Consider the following 23,233-nt stretch of genomic DNA (forward strand, 5'->3'; position numbering starts at 1 on the left):
TTATAAACTCTTCCAAAAACAGGTAAGGAAAAACTATTTCACAACTTATTCTATGAGGCCAGCCATAATACCAAAACCAGACAAAGACATTACAAGAAAGAAAACTACAGACCAACACTTCTTATGAATATAGTTGTAAAAATTCTCAACAAAATGTTAGCAAACCAAATTCAACATAATATACAAAGGATTATATCCCATGACCAAGTAGGATTTTTCCCAGGAACGCAAAGTTAGTTTAACATATGAGTTAAGTGATATAATACATCATGTTAATAGAATAAAGAACAAATAAAAAACCCAAATTATTATCCCTATAAACACAGATAAAGCATTAGACAAAATACAACATGTGTTTATGATTTTTAAAAACTCAGCAAACTAGGACTAGAAGGGAACTCCCTAACCTGATAAAGTGCATCTATGAAAAACCCATAGCTAACATCACAGTCAATGGTAAAAGACTGAAAGCTTTCCTTCCCTCAGATCAGAGTTAACACAAGAATGTCTGCTCTTAACACTTCTATTTAACACCATACTACAGATTCTAGCCAGGGCAGTAAGGCAAGAAAAAGAAATGAAAGGCAAACAAGATCAGCATTCTGTGTTCAAGCAACATGAGACGTAAAATTGTTGAGATGGCAATACTCCCAAATTGATTTACACAGTTAATACAAACTCCAGCAAAATCCCAGCAGGCTTTTTTTGCAGAAATTGGCAAGCTAATACTAAAATTTATATGGAAATAAAGGAACCCAGAATAGCCAAAACAATTTTCTAAAGAAGAGAAAAGCTGGAAGATGCACACTTCCCAATCTCAAAACTTACTACAAAACCAGGGGTAATTTAGACTGCACTAGCATAAAGATAGACATACAGATCAATGGAATAGAACTGAGAGTCCAGAAATAAATCCATATATCTACACTCAATGGACTTTTAAAAAGACATTATTTTTAGAGCAGTTTTAGGTTCAAGGCTAAAAGGGGCTGGAATTGTTATTTCCATTCCTCCACGCAGGAGGCTAGCACCTTCTGGAGCTGGGTTTTTCCTTCCCTCAGGTCAGTCAAGCTCTGGCTAAACAGCTTCTCCTGAGGGCAGACCTTGTTAATAACAGAGCGTTCTGGCCCCGCTCCCCCTTCCCCTGCCTGACAGTCACTGTGAGGACCTGGTAGAACTAGGGGTAAAACTCACAAAAGTGTGGGGGGCCCCTGTGGCTGGGTCCCCTGGAGTTTCTCTGGTGGATCTGCCCACACTGAGCCTTGTCAGTCACAGTTCCGGTTTCTCTGTCCAGCACTGCGTCCTGCAGAGGCGTCAGCTCGGCTCTGGGAAGTTGTCGCTCTCTCTAGTCATCTCTTGGTCTCTCCAGAGAGAGACAGCACATTGCCCTGGGACCTCAGGGACAGCATATTGCCCTGGGACCTCACTTCTCTGTCAGATCTAAGAAGAGTTGTTGATTTTCGGTTTGTTCAGCTTTTTACTTGTTAGGATGGAGTGGTGACTTCCAAGTTTCTTACCCGTTGGACTGGAAACTGACTACATTGTAATTTTAAGAGCTGCATATTAACCTCTCCTATAGATGTTCCATAAATTATTTAACGAGTCTTGTTTTCATGGACCTTGGTTTGCTTCCCACCACCTACCCTTCCAAACCATGTGCAATAATTATCCCTGAGTGTATGACTCTCTGCACACATGTGAGTAGGACAGCCTCCTAGAACAGAAGTTGCTCCATCAAGACTACCTTATAGGATACTACTGTCCAAAGAGGCCATTGTGTCATTATTAAGAATGTTTCATTATACCACATGGTTTAAACAGCAAAATTATATTAATCAACATTCTGATTCATCAGTATAAACAGTATTTGTGACATAATATGTGACCTATTATCAGTAACAAAGAAGTCTTAAAACAGGCGAAAATCACCAATTACCACTACCCTAATCTAACAACTACTTTCATTTTTCCTGTACTCAAACAAAAAGTTATTTAAATAGATGGCTCCAAGTGATGGGTTACTGTGGAGAGCTTCACTAGTGAATTCTACCAAACATTCAAAGAAGCATACATACCAATCCTTCTCAAACTTTTCCAAAAAAACAGAAAGGGAGGTAACTCTTCCAAACTCATTTTATGAGGCCAGTATTACCCTGATGCTAAAACCAGACAAAGATGCCACAAGAAAAGAAAATTACAGGCCAATATTCTTGAACAACATAGATGCAAAACTCCTAAAAAATATTAGCAAACTGAATTCAACAATATATTTTTTTTTTGGCTGTGCCACACGGCTTGTGGAATCTTAGTTCCCTGACTAGGGCTTAAACCCAGGCCACAGCAGTGAAAGCACCAAGTCCTAACCACTGGACCGCCAGGGAATTTCTGACAATATATTAAAAGGCTCATATACCACAATCAAGGGGAATTTATTCCACGGGTACAAGGATGGTTCAATATCTGCAAATCTGTAAATGTGATATACCACATTAAGAAAATGAAGGATAAATATCATATGATCATTTCAATAGATGTAGAAAAAATATTTGACAAAATTCAACATCCATTTATGATAAAAGTATCAATAAAGCAGGTATAGAGAGAACACACCTCGACATAATAAAAGCCATATAGGGCAAGCCCATAGCTAACATCATACTCAATGGTGAAAATGAAAGCGCTTCCTCTAAGATCAGGAACAAGACAAGGATTCCCACTCTTGCCATTTTTATTCCATATAGTATTGGAAGTCTTAGCCAGTGCAATTAGGCAAGAAAAAGGAATAAAAGGCATCCACACTGGAAAGGAACAAGTAAAACTGTCACTATTTGCATATGATATGTATTATATATAGAAAACCCTTAAAGACTCAATCAAAAAACTGTTAGAACTAATAAACCAATTCAGTAAAGTTACAGAAAACAAAATCAATATGCAAAAATGTTGAGTTTCTATACATGAATAATGAAATATCAGAAAGGGAAATTAACAATCCCATTCATAACTGCATAAGAATACCTACGAATAAATATAACCAAGGAAGTGAAAGATTATATACCAAAAACTATAAGACATTAATGAACAAAATTGAAGAAGACACAAATAAATGGAAAGATATTCTGTGCTCATGGATTAGAAGAATTAATATTGTTAAAATGTCCATACTACTCAAAGCAATCTACAGATTCAATGTAATCCCTATTAAAATTCCAATGAAATTTTTCACAGAAACAAAACAATCTTAAAATTTGTATGGAAATGCAAAAGGCTCAAATAACCAAAGCAATCTTGAGAAAGAAGAGCAAAGCTGGAGGCATCATGCTCTTTTATTTTGAAATATATTACAAAGCTACAGTAATTACAACAGTATGGTATTGGCATAAAAACAGACACATAGATCAGTGAAACAGAATAGAGACTGCAGAAATAAACCCACACATATGGTCAATTAATTTACAATAAAGGAGCCAAGAATATACAGTAGAAAAAAAAGTCTCTTCAATAAATGGTGCTGGGAAAACTAGACAGCCACATGCAAAAGAATGAAACTAGATCACCATCTAACACCATATACAAAAATTAACTCAAAATGAATTAAAGACTTGAATGTTTTACTAAATCATAAAACTCCTAAAAGAAAACATAGGAGGTAAACTCCTTGACATAAGTCCTTGGCTATGATTTTTGAATCTGATACCAGAAGTAAACGCAACAAAAGCAAAAATAAACAAGTGAGACCAGATCAAACTAAAAAGCTTCTGCACAGAAAAGGAAACCATCAACAAAAAGGCAACCTACTGAATGGCAGGAAAGATTTGCAAATGATATATCTGATAAGGGGCCAATATCCAAAATATATAAAGAACTCATACAACTCAAGAGCAAAAAATTACCTGATTAAAAAATGGGCAGAAAAATCTGAATAGACATTTTTCCAAAGACGACAGAGATGGCCAAAAAGTACATGAAAACATGCTCAACTTCACTAATCATCAAGGAAATGCAACTCAAAACCACAATTAGATATCACCTCACACGTTAGAATGACTATTATCAAAAAACAAGAATAAGTGTTGATGAGTAGGTGGAGAAAAGGGAACCCTTGTGCACTGTTGGTGGGAATGTAAACAGGTGCAGCCACTATGAAAACAGTACAGAGACTCCTCAAAAAATTAAAAATAGAACTACCATATGAGTCAGCAATTCCACTTCTGGGTATTTAACTGAATAAAATGAAAACACTATCTTGAAAAGATATCTGCACCCCAATGTACACTACAGCATTATTTACAACAGCCAAGATATGGAAGCAATCTAAGTGTCCAATGATGGCTGAATGGATAAAGAAGTGGTAAAAATATACAAAGGCATATTATTCAGCTATGAAAAAGAAAATCCTGCCATCTGCAACACCATGGATGGACTTTGAAGCATTATGCTAAGTGAAATAAGTCACACAAATACCATATGATCTCTCTTACATTTGGAATCTAAAACAAACAAACACAAACCAGGTTCATAGATACAGAGAACAGACTGATGATTGTCAGAGGTTGGGGGTGGGGGATGAAAGAAATGGGTAAAACTTTTTTTAGTTTAAATAAATTGAAAACATATTGGGAGCTGGGGAAAGTGATAGCAAAGCAAATGAATACAGTTGAAAATATTTTTTTTTTTTTTTTTTTTTTTTTTTTTGTGGTACGCGGGCCTCTCACTGTTGTGGCCTCTCCCGTTGCGGAGCACAGGCTCCGGATGCGCAGGCTCAGCAGCCATGGCTCACGGGCCCAGCCGCTCCGCGGCATATGGGATCCTCCCAGACCGGGGCACGAACCCGTATCCCCTGCATCGGCAGGAGGACTCTCAACCACTGCGCCACCAGGGAGGCCCTGAAAATATTTTTAAAATCAGGAGTTCATCTTTACTGGCGGAAAGGGGAGAGGACATGCTGATGGAGCCAGCAGCAAGTTAACAACTACTGTAATGGTGTCTCAGTTAATAATAACTGCTTACAGTTTTCAAAGCAGGTGGATCTTGAACATTATTGTACTTTGAAAAATATATTTATGTTATACTTCATGTTTTGCAGAATACTGTGGTAATTTTATTTTTTCTTATTATTTTTTCCCCCACAGACGAGGGAATTGGTAAGTATCAAGATAAATGCAGAATGGAAAAATGGAGCTGTCAGACCCAATTTCCAGCTTTTCACACAGTACAATTACTGCTCTTAGTTTCTACGTAAACAAGTTCTTAAGTCACATTGACAAGATTTCCAAAAATCCCTTAATAAAAATTTACATATAACAATCCTGAAGGAATTATTTTACTTTATTGTGTGTTATAAACTGAATTGTGCCCCCCCCAAATTCTTATGTTGGCGCTCTCCCCCAATGTGACTATATTTGGAAATGGGGCTTGGAAGGAGGTAACTAAGGTTCAGTGAGGTCTATTGATCCAACAGACTGATGTCCTTAGAAGAGGAAAAGACCCGAGATCTGCCTCTCTCCACACACATGCACAGAGAAAAGGACACACGAGGACCCAGAGAGAGAGGACAGTCGTCTGCAAACCAAAGAGAGCTCTCACCAGAAACCACCCCAGCTAGCACCTAGATCTTAAGACGTCCAGCCCCCCAAAGCGTGAGAAGATAAATTTGTTGTTTAAGCTACCCAGAATGTGCTACTTTGTTATGGCAGCCCAGGCCGACTAAGACACTGTGACAATGTGATTTTTAACTCTTCATTTTGCCAATGGGTTAGATTCAAGACTCAACCAAATTTTCACAACTGAGGCCAAGAGGAGATGTTACTGGCCACTAAATCCAACAGAGGTTAGAACTACCTAAATTTTTAAATGGGTCCATTAAATTCAGGCTTCAAAGGTATGTCCTGTAAGTTATTCTGTATTATAATCACGCTAAAATCATCTATTATGAGTTGCTACCACCAAGGGCTTTACTTCTCGTTTCCTAATTGGTAGGTAGCCTCTCTGTCCCCACTCCCATAGATAAGTGGTAGAAAGCCAGGGACACCCTCATACAGCCACCCCAGTGGAGAAGGAAGATGGCTGACGACAGTGACAGTGGGGACAGAGGCAAGAGGATCACTGAACACGTGCCAAGCACTTACCAGGTGTCAAGCAGACTTCTATTCATTACCTTTTTAAACCCTCAAATCAACCATTGTTATTATACTCACTCCAGCAAGACTTAAAAGGTCGGACAATTTGCTCTCGGTCACAGGATCCAAACCCAAATACGAGGATTCCAGTGCCCATCTCTTATGCCACAATACTCAAAACTGAATGAGTTAAACTCAAATTGTGTTACTAAACCACAGCTTTTTTTGAAAAAAAAAATCCCCAATAATGAATCTGAAGTGTATGTCTAATTTCTTACTCAATTCAACCAGTGCAAAATCAGATCTCACTTGATTCAGCTGGACTATTATACCACTAAAGGAGACCATTTCACTCTCTCCCAAGGTTAGGTGAAAATGCAGCATCTAAATGAATAACTGAAATATTTCACATGATATGGCTAGGCTGTTTTTATTTGACCAGGAATTTCTCCCAACTTTCGAGGAGCATTTCACCCATACTACCTTGGAAGGCAGTGTAGCAAGATGGCTAATAACATGGACGCTGAAGCCACATGGTCGGGGTTTGAATTTGGGCTCTGCCTAGCAGTGTAGTCTTGGGCAAGTTAACCAAACTCTTTGAGCCTTCCTCTAAAATAAGGATATGACAGTATCTACTTCCAGGATTGCTGACAGGATTAAATGAGTTGATGAATATGAAGTGCTTAATGCTGCCCCTGACAAAATACGTGTGCAGTCACTGTTCCCCATTGTTAATATTAGGATTAGAAGCAGAAGTAACAAGCTGCACAGTCATTCTCCACATGACCCTTGCAGGGAGGTTTACAACAGTGGAAGTGGAACTCCCCAACCAGCCTTTAGCCCTGTGATGGAATTTTCTGGTCCTCCACATTCGCCAGCCCTGGCAGAGTATAACATTTCTGTGAAGTACCCAGCTCACTTCTGCTTTTAGTAGAACATATTTCACAGTGTAACAGTTCAAAGAAACTTCACAAATCCCACCTCAAGGTTTATGCTCTCATTCACAAATGCCATCTCCACCTCTCCTGGGTGCATATGTTTTGATGTGTCTTTATGTGTATGCTCTAGTCACTGCTGATACAAAAAAGCTGGGCAACAAGAAGAACATGCCTAGAGACCAATGGAACGAGGGTTCATCCCAAAATAAAAAATGGCAACATATAATAGAAGAGAAGGATTACTATATTATAGTAAAATTTGTGAGGAGTCAAATGGGGACCGGAACTTTGTCTTTTCTGTCTATTAACAACAACAACACAAGAGTTTACTAAGTAGACTAATATTAGAAACAAGCTTGGGGGATGAACAGATCAATGATTACTTCTCTTCAGAGAACACATGACTCTGAAGAGCAGCCACTGGATGCATGAAACCACTGTACTACTATTATAAAACCAAGCTAAAGTTCTACATTGAAAAAACAGACAATTACTACCTGATCATTCTTCTTAATAGCGCATCCAAGCTGCTGCTTCTGGTTGAAAGTTGCACAACCACTTTTTAAAGCTATCTTTTCATAACTCAGAATTATCATTAATTTGACAGCTCCTCTCCCCTTCATTGGCGTTCTCCCCCTCAGTGGCCACCCCAACACAGGCCTTCGGTTCATTCCTTGCGTCTGAATGAACCCTGGTTTTCTCGCCCCTTGAGCTCCTTCCTCCAAGGCATCCTGCACAGCACTGCCAGCCCTGCCTTCCTGCGCCTGTGATGTAACTGCTCTGAGCCCCAGTCCTTGCTTCACCTGCCCCCATCATGCACATGCACACACACTGATTCCAGGGGGAAATTTTTAATCCTCGAGCCTTGGACTGAGTTCCACGATGCCCCTTTCCAAGCTCATTTTCTCCCACTTCCCTGCAAGAATGTTCCCCTTTAGCCAGACTGATGGCTTCCCGCTGGGCTTCCTGCTTCCACTCCTTCACTCACAACATCTTCAGACCCAAGAATGTCTATCGAATACTCAGCGACTGGCACCCTCCCCACCCTTCACCCCAGCTCACACACCACCTTCTCCCCGAGGCCATGGAGGACTCAGTGCAGAGGAAGCAAACTTTCTTTCTCCATGTAGCTGGGACTCAGCACACACTATCCCAGCCCTCAGAAAGAACATCGCTTTGTGGGAAGTGCCTCGAGGGCAAGCATCGTGGCATTCCTAGAGGGACCTGCTGCAGCTTCTCAAAGAGAGCACTCGCTCAACAAAGATCTGCTGGATTCAACCAGCGTGCTCAGGCCAGTCCCTGGAGACCAGCGCTCTGGGCACAGAGACTAACTCATGTGACTGCTGAAAGATAAAACATACCCCATACGGTAAGGAATTGTTCTGGTTTAGTGTATAATAAGTGTTAACTAATTCAGGGTTCTGCTGAAATATTTTTACCTTTTAATTGATAGAATATCAATGGGAAATTGAAAAAGGCAAGCTATGTCTCAAAATGTTACCTAGTTGAGTCTTACATACAGTCAATAGTCAAAGCTTTTAAGGAGATGACACATTCCAGTAAAAAGGAAACACTTCTAATTATTCTATGTAACATTTTAAGGAGTTGTCAGCTATATGTCTCTTGCCCTAATTTTAAATATGACTTAAAAGGAAACTATATAACTATATGTAAGGTAAGGAATCAGTAGTGCAAATATAAAAAAAAGTCTCCCGTTTTACTTAAGTACCATTGACACTGTCATACTAACAAGGTGTCTATAAGGAACAGCACAGAAAGAACAAACTGGATTATAGATTAAAAAACACATCAATTATTTCATGACCAAATGTCAAACAGAAAACCTGCCTGAATGTCTCAGAAGTCTAAAACATCATACCACATTTGGTATACCTCTAATGGCAGAGAAATCATTTATCATTAAAGGCCTTTTTATATAGGTCAGGGTTGCTGGGGCTTGGTGTTTTGTATCTTACAGTTTAAAGAATGCTCTAAAGTTCTAGGTTTTTTAACTTTTTAATCTCTGGGAAGGAAAACTAAAACTTCCTATAAACTCAGATTAATGCCTGTTAATGCACGGAAAAAAGAAAAACTAAAACCTTGCTCCTACTATAAAAACAAAATAGTGTGGCCTCTGTTTCTTTTCTGATAAGAGTCTTAAATACCAAACAGTTAACTGCATAATAACATTTACTGGCAGCCCAGCAGCCTGCTTAGCAGATATATAAAACAGGTAAAAGGAGAAAAAGTTAATTTCTTGGCTGAATGATTCCATCGGTAGCTATAGGGCAAACCTGAAAGTCTTTTAGTAAAGTAGCAGTTGATTCTTCTATCAATCTGTAGCACACATACTCTTCCAAGGAAAGCATTAAATATGAAAATCATATCCCGTTATCATCTGTTTCCAGCTTTCAGCCCAGTAAGCTTTTCTTAATGAATGCTGCAGCCTAAGGAGGAAGCACGCTGTTGGCTTCTCTGAATAATGGAGTGATGCTCCCATTTTTGCTTATTACAATATCGACTGGCTGAGGGGGTTTCACACATAGTCACAAGTGACTACTCTTGCCAGCATGCTCCAAGTTATTACAAGATGTTTTTAGACATTTCATCTAAAAGAGCTTTACTGCTTTTAGTGAAGAAAACATCTATGGTCTTGAGCAGAATCATTTATATGGAGATAGGCGGGAGGATTAGAAGCCTGCATTACGGCAGATACATAGTAGAATTTATTTAAGTATTCCTTGCCATTCTTTTTTGTCTGTTGCTGAGATATGCAATCCTTTCTTTCCACTTTATCTATGAAAAGGTTAAAATGTACAAAATTATGTATACAAAGAAAAGAAGCAAAATGCCACATTTCATTTACTTCTCCATTTAAAACATTTCTGGAACTAAGAAAAAGGCAGCTACAAAGCATTATTTAGAAAAACAAAATTTCACCTACTAACAACACTGAGGTTTTCTTTGGAATCTCTCTCTTACAGCCACAGTGACTGCCTTTCAGCAAATTTAATTGAATTATACATTAAAGCAATACTCTATAAGCAAATGTCTTTAAATAATCACTTAAAGTTTAATCAAAAAGATCTTTGTAATAAGACGATTTTATTTACAACAGTATCCTAAAAGATGAACATGCCAAAAATCCTCTGTTAACAGGAAGTTTATCATTTTAATTTATTACCTTTTCTCTGTCTTCATCTTTCAGTTCACCTTTTTTTCCCAGGCTATCTTTTGAGAGTAGATGCATCTTCTTAATTTGAGTCTCATATTCAATCTAAATATAAACAAATTTTGATTTTATGGAGGATATTATTACAACTAGCACCTATTTATATTTTTCAGACTTTACAGCATAAAAGGAACAGTAAAGAGAAAGTAAAAACTGATACTGCTGAGAAATTCAATTTATCTTAGAAAACAGGCAATTTCACAAACAACACATCAAAAGCTGAATTCTATAAAATGTTACATGTTTTAAATAAAATAACATTTGATGGATTTTCACTTAGTCCTTCATCAATCTAGGAAATAAAACCTGGATATATTAAGCTATCATGAAAAATCCAGTTACTTTATCATGAAAGTTACACATTTGATGGTGCTTCTTCTGAAAAGTTCTGTCCTAAAAAAAGGAAGAGAAAGCAATCCTACTGATTTCTTATCTGTATGGTATCCACGTAATATCATGGTCCTACTTGTCATAGCAACTGAGTATATTATTTGCTAGATCATCAACTGGAAACGAACTCCATTTTTTTTTTTTTTTTTTTTTTGCGGTACGCGGACCTCTCACTGCTGTGGCCTCTCCCGTTGCGGAGCACAGGCTCCGGACACGCAGGCTCAGCGGCCATGGTTCACGGGCCCAGCCGCTCTGTGGCATGTGGGATCTTCCCGGACTGGAGCATGAACCCGTGTCCCCTGCAAACTCCATTTTTTATGGATACAAATACACTGTAGATGTCAATGATCAGCACCATAGGCATCAAGTTTGCTCTCGTGCTAATAACTCATAAAGATGTCTGTGTCATTACCACACTATAATTGATGAAAGTGATTCCATCATAAAATGACTTTTTCTTAAAAGCAACGCACAAAAAGCACTTTGACTCATATGTTAGTAAGTAAAGCCTTAAAAAGTCTCTGCCTGTGGTCCATCACAGATAAGTATCAGAACATTTTCTAAATGAGGCAGTGATGTACTGCAATTGGAAACACACCTATAAGATAACCAAATTAGAGAACTGTTTTCTTAGTTCTCAGTCTGAACATAAAATAGGCCCGAACTTTTGTTTTGACACACAAAAAGTGAACAGACAATAATAACCAAAATTGACTTGTCTCCCTCAAACTATCTTAAAAGGTATTATATGCTGCCCCATTTTTAATATGTTAAGCAGGGATTTCTTTTTTCTCTATCAGAATGCTATTAACACAGCAGATTGGCAGTAATGATATAAATAGAGACCTAATTAAATCAAAGTTTCATAAGGCCAGTAAAAATGACAAAACAAGCCAAGAAAAGATAAAGAAAGAAGGCAATTAAGAAAATACAATTTACATCTCTGTTCTATATCTACTCCTTTGAACTCAACAGATATTTAATTTTTAACCCCAAGAGCTTTAAACAGGCACACTCTACAAATTCCAAGAGAAAATACCTTTAAAAAGACATGAGGGGTGATTTACAAAATAGACAAACAAAATAAACAGAGGTTTATTAAATAATAAACCTTAAGCAAAAATTCTTTGTTCCTGTGGCTACAAATGTCTTCTTATGCTCTTTGAGATCAGTTATAAACATGCAACAGGCATTGTACCTGATTTCCTCATTATGGGATCATTTCAGAGCCACAACTCCAAAAGACAGAGCATTTTCTCATGGAAATATAAGAGTATTATTCAATTCATTTTACTGAAGAAAAAAGTGCTAACTGCTTCAGGACTTCATAAAGAACAGCAGGGAAAGTATCTTAAAGAGTCCAATGCAGGGTGACCTCCCTGGTGATCCAGTGGTTGAGAATCTGTCTTGCAATACAGGGGACGCTGGTTTGATCCCTGGTGGGGCAACTAAGATCCCATATGCCGTGGGGCAACTAAGCCTGAGCACCACAACTACTGAGCCCTTGCACGCTGAAGCCCGCACGCCACAGCTAGAGAGAAGCCCACTCACCACAATGAAGAGCCACGTGCTGCAAAAAAAAAAATTTAAAAAAAAAGAGTCCAATGCAGATTGTTCTCAATGCATCTGAAACATCTGAACTGTAGCTACTCTTCCAAATTAATGATGCAAATAAACATTGTACAATGTACTTGAAATTTTACAAGTTACTATAATAAACTGATAATCGACACAAACTGTAACTCTGCATGACCTAGGACCGCGGGTTTGTACCTACAACTGTCTTTGCTCTCCTTCTTTGCCTTTTATTTATATACACAGTACTTCGTTATTATACATCCAATCCACCTCCTGAACACTGGAGAGCAGGGACTCTCAACCCACAGGGCTCCCCAGTTCTACTTCCTCCTTTATCTGCATTTAAACAAAGGGTTATACTATGTTTAAAAGGTTTTTTTTTTTTTAAGTTTCGGAAACATTGCACAGATGAATCTCTCCAAGATTTTCCAGCTAAAAATGCCTGATGAAGCAGTAGAACACGTGTCCTCATGCACATCTATTTCTCTGACCATCAGTCTTTCACGTCTTATTCCCTATTTCTTCTCTGAATCAGGTCCCATGGGCCTCTTCTATCTCCACAATACAGGAGGGCTTGCACTGCATCCTTTCTCTTGGGTGCAGACTCAGGTTCCTGTTCCCTTCTTGCCACGTGGCCTAGATTCCGCACGGTCAGAGTTGCTGCTTCAGAGGCCAAACGACTCACGTCTCAGTAGCATCTGCTGGCCTAGAGCCTCTCTAAGGACAATCCTCTCATCTCCCAATCAGGAACTTGCTCTGTCCTGTACTGCTTCACAGCACTGGATTTGCTGCTGCCCACCTAAATTTAGGAGGCCTTTCCTACTCACTTCCTTACTCTGCACAGGTGATTCATTTCAGCTCAACTAATGAAATCTGCTGACGGTAATCTGGGGTCGTGGGAAGAGGAGGTGGAGGTCCTGGCATGTCTGGGATCTCTCCATACTCACACGCGCCCCAGTTTTGTTTCCTTCTTTTCTCCTGTATTCTCACTTACATTCCTTCAGTTTTCCCTCGTCACATCACCACTTGCCTGAAAGTGCCACTATTACCTTTTTCATAAGCTTCCTTTTTTCACTGGTCTTTGAAATTGTACAGTAATTCTCAGTTACAGAGCTGAATTGACATTGAAGATCAGCTGGCCTGGCCTCCGCACATTACAGTTGAAGGATGGCTACAGAGAGTTAAATAAACTGATGTGACTCTCAGATGAATATGAGAGATTCACAGTCTTTTTGTTTTTCCCTCTCCTATTTTTTTCCAGTATATGGGCTTCCTCTTAAATGTGGAACTTTTACCAAAAGATATGGAGGAATATTTATTTATTCAACTAGGACATATTAACATGCAAAAAAATGGGATTTGCTACAGACTTTGTCTTCCAGGAGCCAGAAGGTCATGCCCTGCCCACAGTGGCTGTCACAGTGCTTAGCAGGAATTGAATGAGAGATCAAAAGATTTGTTCTCTTCAAATTTTATGCCCTATAGGCACAGGTAACCTGATGACTGAATTTTCAACAAGATCACATCTTTAAATAATGACATTATGTCTTCAAAATGCCTCTGCTATCAAACACAAATGCTCCTGGGTGGTTTGCCATGGGGTCCAATCACACACGTTCATCCTCACATAGTTGTTTACGGTCCATAAGAGAACAAAACAAGAATATGGAAGAATTAGTTTTCAGTCAGTGCTTACAAAGCACTTACTATGTGCCACTGAGAGCACTGAAATAGTAAGACAAGGAGCTCACGGTGAGGTGGGGAAACAGATACGCAACAATGACGGTACCGTGAAGGAGGTGCTTATGTAGATCATATGACATAGACCTATGGCAGCATAGAGGGAGCGAGGTCTCCTCTATGTCCTCCTAGTCGAAGGACATAGGAGAGAATGTGGCGCATTCAAGGAATTGCAAACCGTTCAGCACGTGTATAGCAGAGAGAGTGCAGACGCGCATGTGTGGGAGATAAAGATGTGGAGGCACGGTGGGAAGACATGGGGTGCGAGAGAGAGGGGAAGAGATGGGGGTGTGGAGGAGGGAGGGGAGATGGCAGGAGGAAGACTGGGATAGGGGAGCAGGGGAGACAGGAGCGAGGGGTGGGGATGGAGGGAGAGGGTGGAAGGGGACAGGGTGGGGAGAGAAAATGTGCACATCTGTATAGTTGTGTGAGAGGGACAGAGAGAGAACAGAACTTGTGTGTGGTCAGAAGGCTGAAGCTGTGGGTAGTTGGCAGGCAGAGATCAGCGCCTGGGCTTTGTCCCGAGAAGGCTGCGCACTCAAGGATTTCAGGCACAGGGGAGACATGACCAGATGATGACCCGATCCCGGCCAGGGACCCTCCCTGAGCCCTGACATGCCAGCCCCAAGCCCAGCACTTGAATGCAGGAGGCCAAAGCAGATGCTGGCAATGCTCCACACGTGACCGTGGGACCTTTCTCAGTGCTCCTAAGTTCCAGTAACCCTGTCTCTGTGCTTAAGGCCCCTCAGAGCCTGGGGAGGCTGCTCTGCCTACAGGAGCACACGGTTAACGAGCTCCCCACACCTGTGCCCTTCCCCCAGCAGTCCTCAATCAGCGATGCTCAGGAGCCCAGACTATGCACCTCCCAAATGCCCTGAACCATTTGGTGGAGTTCCCCTGCGGAATTAAGCTCCAGGTGCCGACTGTGGTAGTTGACTTAATACCCCCATTCCGGCCACTTGTCCTTCCCTGTCTCAGCTCCCCACTTGCCTCCCGGCATCCTTGCACTTCCCAAATAAGCCACTTACACCCGAACCCTTGTCTCAGGGTCAGCTTCAGAGAAAAGCCAACCGGAGACAAGAGCAAAGGGCACCTGAGGAAAACTGCTCTAAGGACCAGCTGGGCCCTTCCACTAAAGCTGCCAAGGTGGGGAGTGCGAGGAGGGAGGGGAAACAGAGGTGAAGTGGGCGGGGTGGGGAGAGGCGGTGAGGGGCAAGAAGAGGGAGAGAGCGGCACCCTCTTCACAGCACCGGTGATTCTCCTATTTACATCCGTGAACTGAGTTTATTCACCCTCTTTATCCATCTGACAAGTAGCAATATGGCCACAAAACTGTATTTACAAAACTACATGATATATCACTATCCTTATAAAGCCCTGAAAATTATTATAGGCCCCCAATAAAGTAGTATAATTCATAAAATCAGTTGAAATGGCTTTTCAAAAAAAGTTTTTTAGCCCATTTTAAAAGATTTTAACATTCTTCAATTAAGTGGGCCTAGTCTTACAAAGAGGGAGAAATTCACTTAATATAACTTGGGCAAAATCCCCACTTCTCTCACAATGCTTCACCTTGTTTCACTTTCTGGACTTCCACCAGTTAGAAGTTCATTCGCACTAACTATACTCTAGTCAATGGAAAATGCCCCGGGGCATTCTGGGGTGTGTGGCAAATACACCACGTAGGTGCTGACCAGAATACCTCTCTCCTAAGACTTCTGCGAGGTGAAGATGTGACTCGGGAGTGGGGCGGGATTAAGGGAGACAAGTGGCTCTGGTACTCCTAAGGCCACAGCTGGCCGTGGCACAAAGCGAAGAGGCAGGAAGAAACAGGACGACCCCCACTGCTTGGACACTCCGCTCACTGCACAGCTTGCTGAGTGGGTGGTGTCACGGGCATCACTGGCTGGTTCACAGCCAATGCAGTTTTCCACAGAACACGTGTGTTTCCCAACTGCAGCTACATGACCTGCCCTTTTATGCCATCAGCAGATTTTTAAAATGGCATTCCTTCTCCAAAATTCAAAAAGGAATATCTGTGTCATTTTAAGTGGTATTTATGAATAAAGCTTTACATAGTCCTAGAAATACAGTTTATCATTCTTCTCTTGAAAATGGTCCCCTATGCTGATATTCTTTAGTAGCTCATGAGACAAGTTTTTTTTTTAACATATCATACTATACACAACAAATGCTCTCAATATTAAAATACTTACAAAGGATGATACTTCCTTTCAAATTCCTCCCTCTCACATTTGGTTATAATGAGAAATCAACAGTTAAGTAAAGCATCAACATGAAAATAAGAGGAAAACTTCTATTATTTCCTTTATTTCACTGGGAAGAAGAAATTCCCTGCTTTGTCCACCACTTTTATTTTCTCTTTGAACTCTCTGAAAAGAAATGAGGTTTGCAATGTTGATAACAATTGCTTTTCTAGCCTTAAGCATTCTACTTGAACACTAGGAGGAAAAACCTGGAGTGCTGTAGCTAAGACTCACTACTGCTTGAGCACATCTAGCCTCCAGATCTTGGTTTCTAAATACCCCTTCCCACCCAAAGGAACCACAGCTCCTCAGATAAGAGGCTAATTCCAAGTCTGAGGCAGGGAAGTATAAGGTAAACCTGTCAAAAGGACACAGGAGCCAACTCGAAGAGACTCTCACTGGCAAAATTTGGGAGAATGTAAGCAACAAAAGAATAATTACAGTAATTGATAATATAATGACTAAATAAAGATTCACAAGCCCAGAGTGACATTTAGACGGAGAGAGGGAGAAAAAGAAGGAAAGAAACCTCTTCTTCATAGAAGAATGCCAGCTAACAAATGTAAAAGATGAGATCAAATTAGAAAATCACCATTTCAGAACCTCCACTATAACTGATTCAGGCATCATTAATGGAGTCTAAAACCGCTAGGCAAAAGGCTGTTGAGGAACAAGGTATTCCCAAGATGTCAAGCCACCACTCCACAGATTATTTACTAATTTACAAAGGGAAAAAAGGTACCTTACAATAGAGAGACCTAGAGGTCACCATGTTAACAAAGGCATCAAACTCAGCCTGGCTCAAACAAGACCACCTGACATCATGGCTCATGAGCCTCCTGACGGGATGCAGTAGAATGTATAACCTCAGCTGTGACTATTTAAATTTAATTAATTAAATTTAACACAAAAACTCAGTCCTCAGTGTCACAAGCTACATTTTAAGTGCTCAGTAGCTATGTACAGCCGTATTAGCATCAGTACCAAGACAGAAGGTTCCCATCACCACAAAGTTCTACTGGGCAGTGCTAGTCTAGACCAAATTTCCAGTTTACAGGAAACACAGGGGATGCTACACAAGTTAAAATAACCAGTCAAATTCAGAATGTAAGTCATTCTACAAGCAACTGGCCTGGCTTCTTCAAAAAGCCAGTATCATTGAAAAAACAAAACAAAACAAGGAAGACTGGTAGGAAACCAAATTAGATTAACAGACTAAAAAAGGCACAATAACAAATGTAATGTGTACCCTAGGTGGCTTCTGGTCTGGAAAGACAGACTTTTGAAGGGAACTGTGGAAACTGAAATATTGGCTGAATATTAAACAATATTATGGAATCATTAGTAATTTTCTTAGGTGTGATAATGGTATGATTATGGAGGAGACTGTCCTTGTTCTTAAGGGATCCACACTCAAGTATTTAGGGGAGAAATGTCATGGGTTCTGCTGCATACTTTCAATGGCTCAGGAAAAAATATACATACACAGACACAGGCAAAGCAAATATAGCAAAATATTTACAACTGTTGCATCTGGTTAGATCATGAGCTGTCTTAGTCCATTTAGGCTGCTGTAATAAAACCGCACTGGCTGGGTGCCTTATAAACAACTGGGATGTACTGCTCACAGTTGTGGAGGCTGGAAGTCCAAGATCAAGATATCAGCACAGCTGCCTTCTGGTGACAGACCCCTCCTGGTTCAGAGCTACCACCTTCTCACTGTGTCCTCACCTGGTGGAAGGGGCCAGGAGCACCCTGGAGCCTCTGTTACAAGGCACTAATCCCGTTCATGAGAGCCCCACCCTCGTGATTTAAGCACCTCTCAAAGGCTCCATCCACTAATAACATCACTTTGGGAGGTTAGGATTTCAATATATGAATTTGGGCAGGGAGACACAAACATTCAGACCACAGCATGAATGTTCATTATAATAATTCTTTTCCTGTGTACTTAAAATCTGTATTATACAAGGCTAGGGGAAAACTGTGAAAGGAAAAAAAAGAAAGGGAAGTGCTGAAGCCAACTTCTCTGGTAACCAGTATGCAGGTGGGTTAAGTTGGGCAAAAGCCCTGAGCAGCACAAATGGTGAGAAACAAGGCCTAGCCCTCCATGCTTGACACAGTTTGTAGAGCAGAAGGCTGCCAGGCAGCCTAAGGGAGTGGGGTCCAGGGTCAGAGAGGGCAGGGAAGGCGTGGCTGTTCTGGCTTGCAGAGTCGACGGGCATGAGGGTGAAGTCCTTGGGCCAGTTCTCCCCCACAGTCTCCCCCTGACACCCGGCGTGCCCAGAACAGAGGGGCTCAGGCCACAGAAAAAGAACCTCTGAAGAAGGAAGCAGGCTCCACAGGGAACCTGATGTTGCTCAAATTCAGTCCTGAGGCCAAGAGATCCCACGTGCCAGGCGCCAGGTCAGGTGTGGCCAGAGGCCGTGCCCGTTTAACTACCTGTGTAGAGTAACAAAGTATAGATGTTCCAGTAATTCCTCAACTAAAGTAAAAATCTGAGAAAATGCAATCTCAAGTTCTCTGACCAAAATCTGGTCACATGGTAATTAATTCCCAGAGAAAACTGACAGTTAACTTACGGGTGAACAACTGAACATCAGTGACTGCCATGGACCAGAAACTTACTGCTCACTAGTCCCAATTTTAGCTAAAAAGGACAAAAGAAAACAGTACAAAATGAGATGTCACCTTCAGTTCTTGCAGCTTCTCTGAACTTGTGGTAAAGTGTCCAACATGAGCCTGGACCCGCTCAAACCGCTTTAAATATTCTTGGTTTCGAGTACGAGCCTTCTTTTCTGATTCACATATTTCTTTCAGGTATTTCTTTAGTTTTACATACTTCAGCTTAACTCTAGAAGAATAAAAGCAGATTTTTAAACAATGGAGTTAGACTTGAACAACTCTAAGGAGGAGAATTTAACAAAATTGTTAATGAGACAATGTATTCTAAGATATTTTACCCAAACGCTGCAGCCTAAAGGACAGGATGCATATGCATTTTTAGAGAGGAAATTAATGCAGCATCACTGAGGTATCACCTCTAGGCATAACTCTCCTGAGAAATGGATACCAGACCACATTACACCACTCACACATAAAGATTTATATGGATTTCTTTCTCAAAATTAAGTGTGGTGTCAAGAGCCATGCCTAGGTGGCCCTTTTCAGATGAACAGCCCAATGGCATTCTTTTATGTGACAATTTCAAAACTACCTGCTCATATAGAAACAGAATCAAACTATGCACCACAATCCATAAACATTAAGAAATTTTGAAATTTAAAATGCCCCAGAAGTTCTCATTTAGATATTTAAATTTTTTTTTTAGAAACTGCAATAACATACTGTCTTATGAAAATATTTTATAACAATATATGGATTGTCACTCTACTCAAATTGTGAAGAAACCTTTGGAGACTCTCATCCAAAATGCAGTATCAAAGGACACAGCGGGCGGCTAGAACTGTGCAGCCCCTCTCCCCTCGTTACCAACACTGCTCCTCTCAGCTCTTTCTTCTTCACAAGTATTTAAGTCATAAGAGTACCTGGTATGTAGCATTTCCACTGTTGGCTCAATTAATTATTCAACATTCTCTCATCAAGCGAAAATAAGTTGAAAACTATAAACATGTTCACCCTCAAAAACAGATTTGCAGAGACGCTGGAGATGTTAAAAATTAATCAACAATAGACCTTAAACTCCCACCTCTAAGCCAATAATTTTCAAGAAACTCTTTATCGTGCTAATAATTCTGTGCTTTGACCTTGGTTGGCTGTCCCCATTTTTCCTTCTGAACAAAACACTCAGGACTGGGTGTACGGCTGCCCATGCCTGCCGTTTTCGACACAAGTGACGGTAACAGAGGTGGAACCCGACATACTTTCCCACGCAGGCACTTGGGGAGGCTGCTGGCTGCGACCAGAGTCCACCTGGAGTAGGTACAACAGGAACCACGCCTTCTCCACCCAAAGTCTAGCTTCACTCCTGCCCTCACGTTAACCCTCGAAGCTGACCACATCAACAAGTCATCCAGCCCTCCATGCAGTCATTCATACAGTCAGCACTCTGCATACGAAAGCCATGCAGCTTGGGACAACAGGGAAACAAAACTTAGATACACACAATATAGTGTGATGGCTGCTATGAGGGAAACTGCAAGGGACTCTTAAAGACTGGGCAATGTGACCTAGCTGAAGGGGCCCAGGAGGCCTTCCCAGTGGAAATTAATTTTCAGCTGAGACGTGAAGGGTGAATTAACAGTTAACCCAAAATTGGGGAAAGCAAGAGTGAGAAGATGAGGGAAAAACATTCCAGCAGAGGAAAGAGCATGTTGGAAAGCTCAGAGGCAATAAATAAGAATAACACTGATACTGACAAACAATGGTCATAAACAAGAAATTATTGACTCTTACTCTGGGTCAGACCCTGCTTTAAGGCTCTATTAAGTTCTCATAACTATCTCCATGCCCATTTGACAGATGAAGAACCAGAGGCACAGAATACTGAAGTTACTGTCCCATGGTTGCCTGGCTAAGTGCTGGCGGGGCTGAGACTAAACAGAGGCACCTGGCAAGAAAGCCTACCTGCTTCACTATACAAGACCTTGTCACATTCCAGAAACCGAGGATTCAGTCCATGCAGAATTTTAGGGAGAGGCTGGCAAGAGATAGTAATGATGAAAACTAAACAGGGGCAGATAATAGAAGCTCTGGTACACCACCGCACCACCTGACCTCCTCCTGGCCTAGCTTTTCTTCCTGCAACCACGGCTGCAGCAACCTGGCAGCACCTGCATCCGCCGCCCCTGGTATCTTGCTTTCCCGGGGCTGCTTTTCTGAATTTGCAGCAGGGAAAGCCTGGAGGTGCGGAGGAGTTAACACCTCCTGAGATGGCCCTGACCAATGGGGATCAGGAACCGATAAAGAGTCCCCCTCTTCCTTCCCTTGAATGGACACTTGGGAGGAGCAGAGAGATGGAGCCGCAGGTGCCCACAGCAGTTACCAGCTCCTACTCCATTCTTCCCAGCCCTTTATGTGACCACTTCCTAAAATAAACGACCACCTACACACTAACCCTTGTCTCAGAGTCTGCGTTCTTGGGGAATCAGGTTGAGGCAGCCATGTTAGATGGTTTGGATTTTATCCTACGGGCAAAGAAAGCATATTTTTAGCAAACCATACCCTCTGTCTTCCGGGAAACAAGAGGCTGAGAGAGGGGGACAAATTCAGCCAGCCGAAGCTTGGTGAAGGTCCCCACTGGTCTCTCGTCTCACCCGGCCTACCGCCATTATGCCGGGAAGCCACCCGAGAACAGGCTGTAGGAAGAGCCTATGCCCTGCCTTCTGTCCCTGTAGTCAGGGGCTAGAAAAATGGCAACTGCCACGATCCTCTCAGACTTGGGCCCACTTCTGAGGCCACAGCATCCACATCACTGCTACTTCTTCCACTGTCTTACTGACTCTCCCCGTCTCTTTTGGAGCCGCTAGAAACACATGGCTGTCTACTCTGACTGGTAGCTTTGGAAGTATGGACACTAAACAAAGCAAAAGAATAATTTTGGAGATGAGGAAAAATGGATCTGATGGGTGCTTTGGTTTTAAAGTATTCTTGGCTTCTCTCTCTTCTGGATGAGATGTTTTCATTTCTCACTCGTACTATGAAGTGGATACGTCACAAACTTAACTCTATCACAGCCAGAAAACTTTCCTATGAATAATATTGGAGGTTACACCATATATTTGGCTTAAGGACAAAGTTCAGTTTCCTTAAAATATAATTAAAAATACTAAATGTTTGCTCTTAATGTTAGAGTAAGTAACCTAAAAAGGATAATATGTATATTATCCACTGCTCAGAATAATTTTAACAGTCCTTGTCATACACCCATGAACAAATGAGACCCCACGTAACCCTGCCTACAACAGTTTGTTGAAAGGTCAGCTATAATAATTATGACTGCATCATTCACAGATTCAATGTGTTTAAATTGTGACCAAAAAGATAAGTAAGACTCTAATGTGTCTTATTCTTAAGCTTTTTAAGCAAAAGATTCCTGAAATAACACAAATATCAAATAATGAAAATACAATAATTTTTATCTTATACGTTCATCAAATTTATTCTTACACTTAATAGTGATTGTATTAAATTGCAGTGTTTACTTGAAACGATTACACATTAGAAATAAGGAACGGCAACAGGACTACAACTATGGTATTTGTAACATATATCGATATTAGGGTTAAATTTTGATTAATATAGGCAAATTGGTTTTAAAACTTTGTCATATCTTACCTGCATGTATCAGATTGATTATATTCATAGAGTTTCCCTTCCAGGTCCAATCTCTTCTTTTCACTATAATACAGAAAGAAAATATTTTATGAATAAATTACACTGATCGGTAACAGGCAGGCAGATTTAGAACACAATCTCCTTTGTGAGAATGCTTCTCTGGTCTAAGAAGCAGAAAATGCCAGCTGCATTTGAAACTCAAGTCACAAAAGTACTTAGCAGTCACTAGGGAAGTCTAAAAGGCAAAGAGGACACCAATATGAAGCGAAAAGAACAAGATACTCAAAGTAAATGGGTAAACGTAGTGAGAAAAGGCTGGGAAGCAGGCTCATTCATTCAGCAAGTTATGTATTGAGTGCAGTGGTGAGCCAGGCTCTGCTCTAGGTGAAGACTGACCTGGTAAATGAGCCAACCAAGGTCCCTGCCCTCAGGCAGTGACATTCAAGGGGGAAGGGCAGACAATAAACAAGATAAATATGCAAAATACAACATGGCCAGCATCTCTGAGAACAATGGGGGTTCCACACACAAGGCTTCCATAAATCCATCCTGGACTGAAGGCTGGGGGCTCGCTCTGCTCTCAACCAGACAGGCCTGGGCAGGGCCACGGGGCTGAGTGAGGAAGAGATCTCTGAGAAGCAGACTTGGCCTCACTCACATTTGGGGGAGACC

At 41.0% G+C, this 23,233-nt stretch overlaps 1 protein-coding gene across 1 annotated transcript in view; it reads right to left on the minus strand.

The window, feature by feature from the left end:
• The window catches only part of KIZ (kizuna centrosomal protein), a 112,896-nt gene that overhangs the window by 84,631 nt on the left and 5,032 nt on the right, over positions 1–23,233 (minus strand). Inside the window, exons 2-4 of the mRNA XM_079719598.1 lie at positions 22,562–22,624; positions 18,956–19,118; positions 10,242–10,334 (exon numbers count right to left, since the gene is read on the minus strand). Coding sequence (XP_079575724.1) covers positions 10,242–10,334; positions 18,956–19,118; positions 22,562–22,624 — 319 coding nt within the window. The remainder of the gene's footprint in view (positions 1–10,241; positions 10,335–18,955; positions 19,119–22,561; positions 22,625–23,233) is intronic.

Source organism: Hyperoodon ampullatus (assembly GCF_949752795.1).
Source record: "Hyperoodon ampullatus genome assembly, chromosome: 14".
NCBI classification, from domain to species: Eukaryota; Metazoa; Chordata; class Mammalia; order Artiodactyla; family Ziphiidae; genus Hyperoodon; species Hyperoodon ampullatus.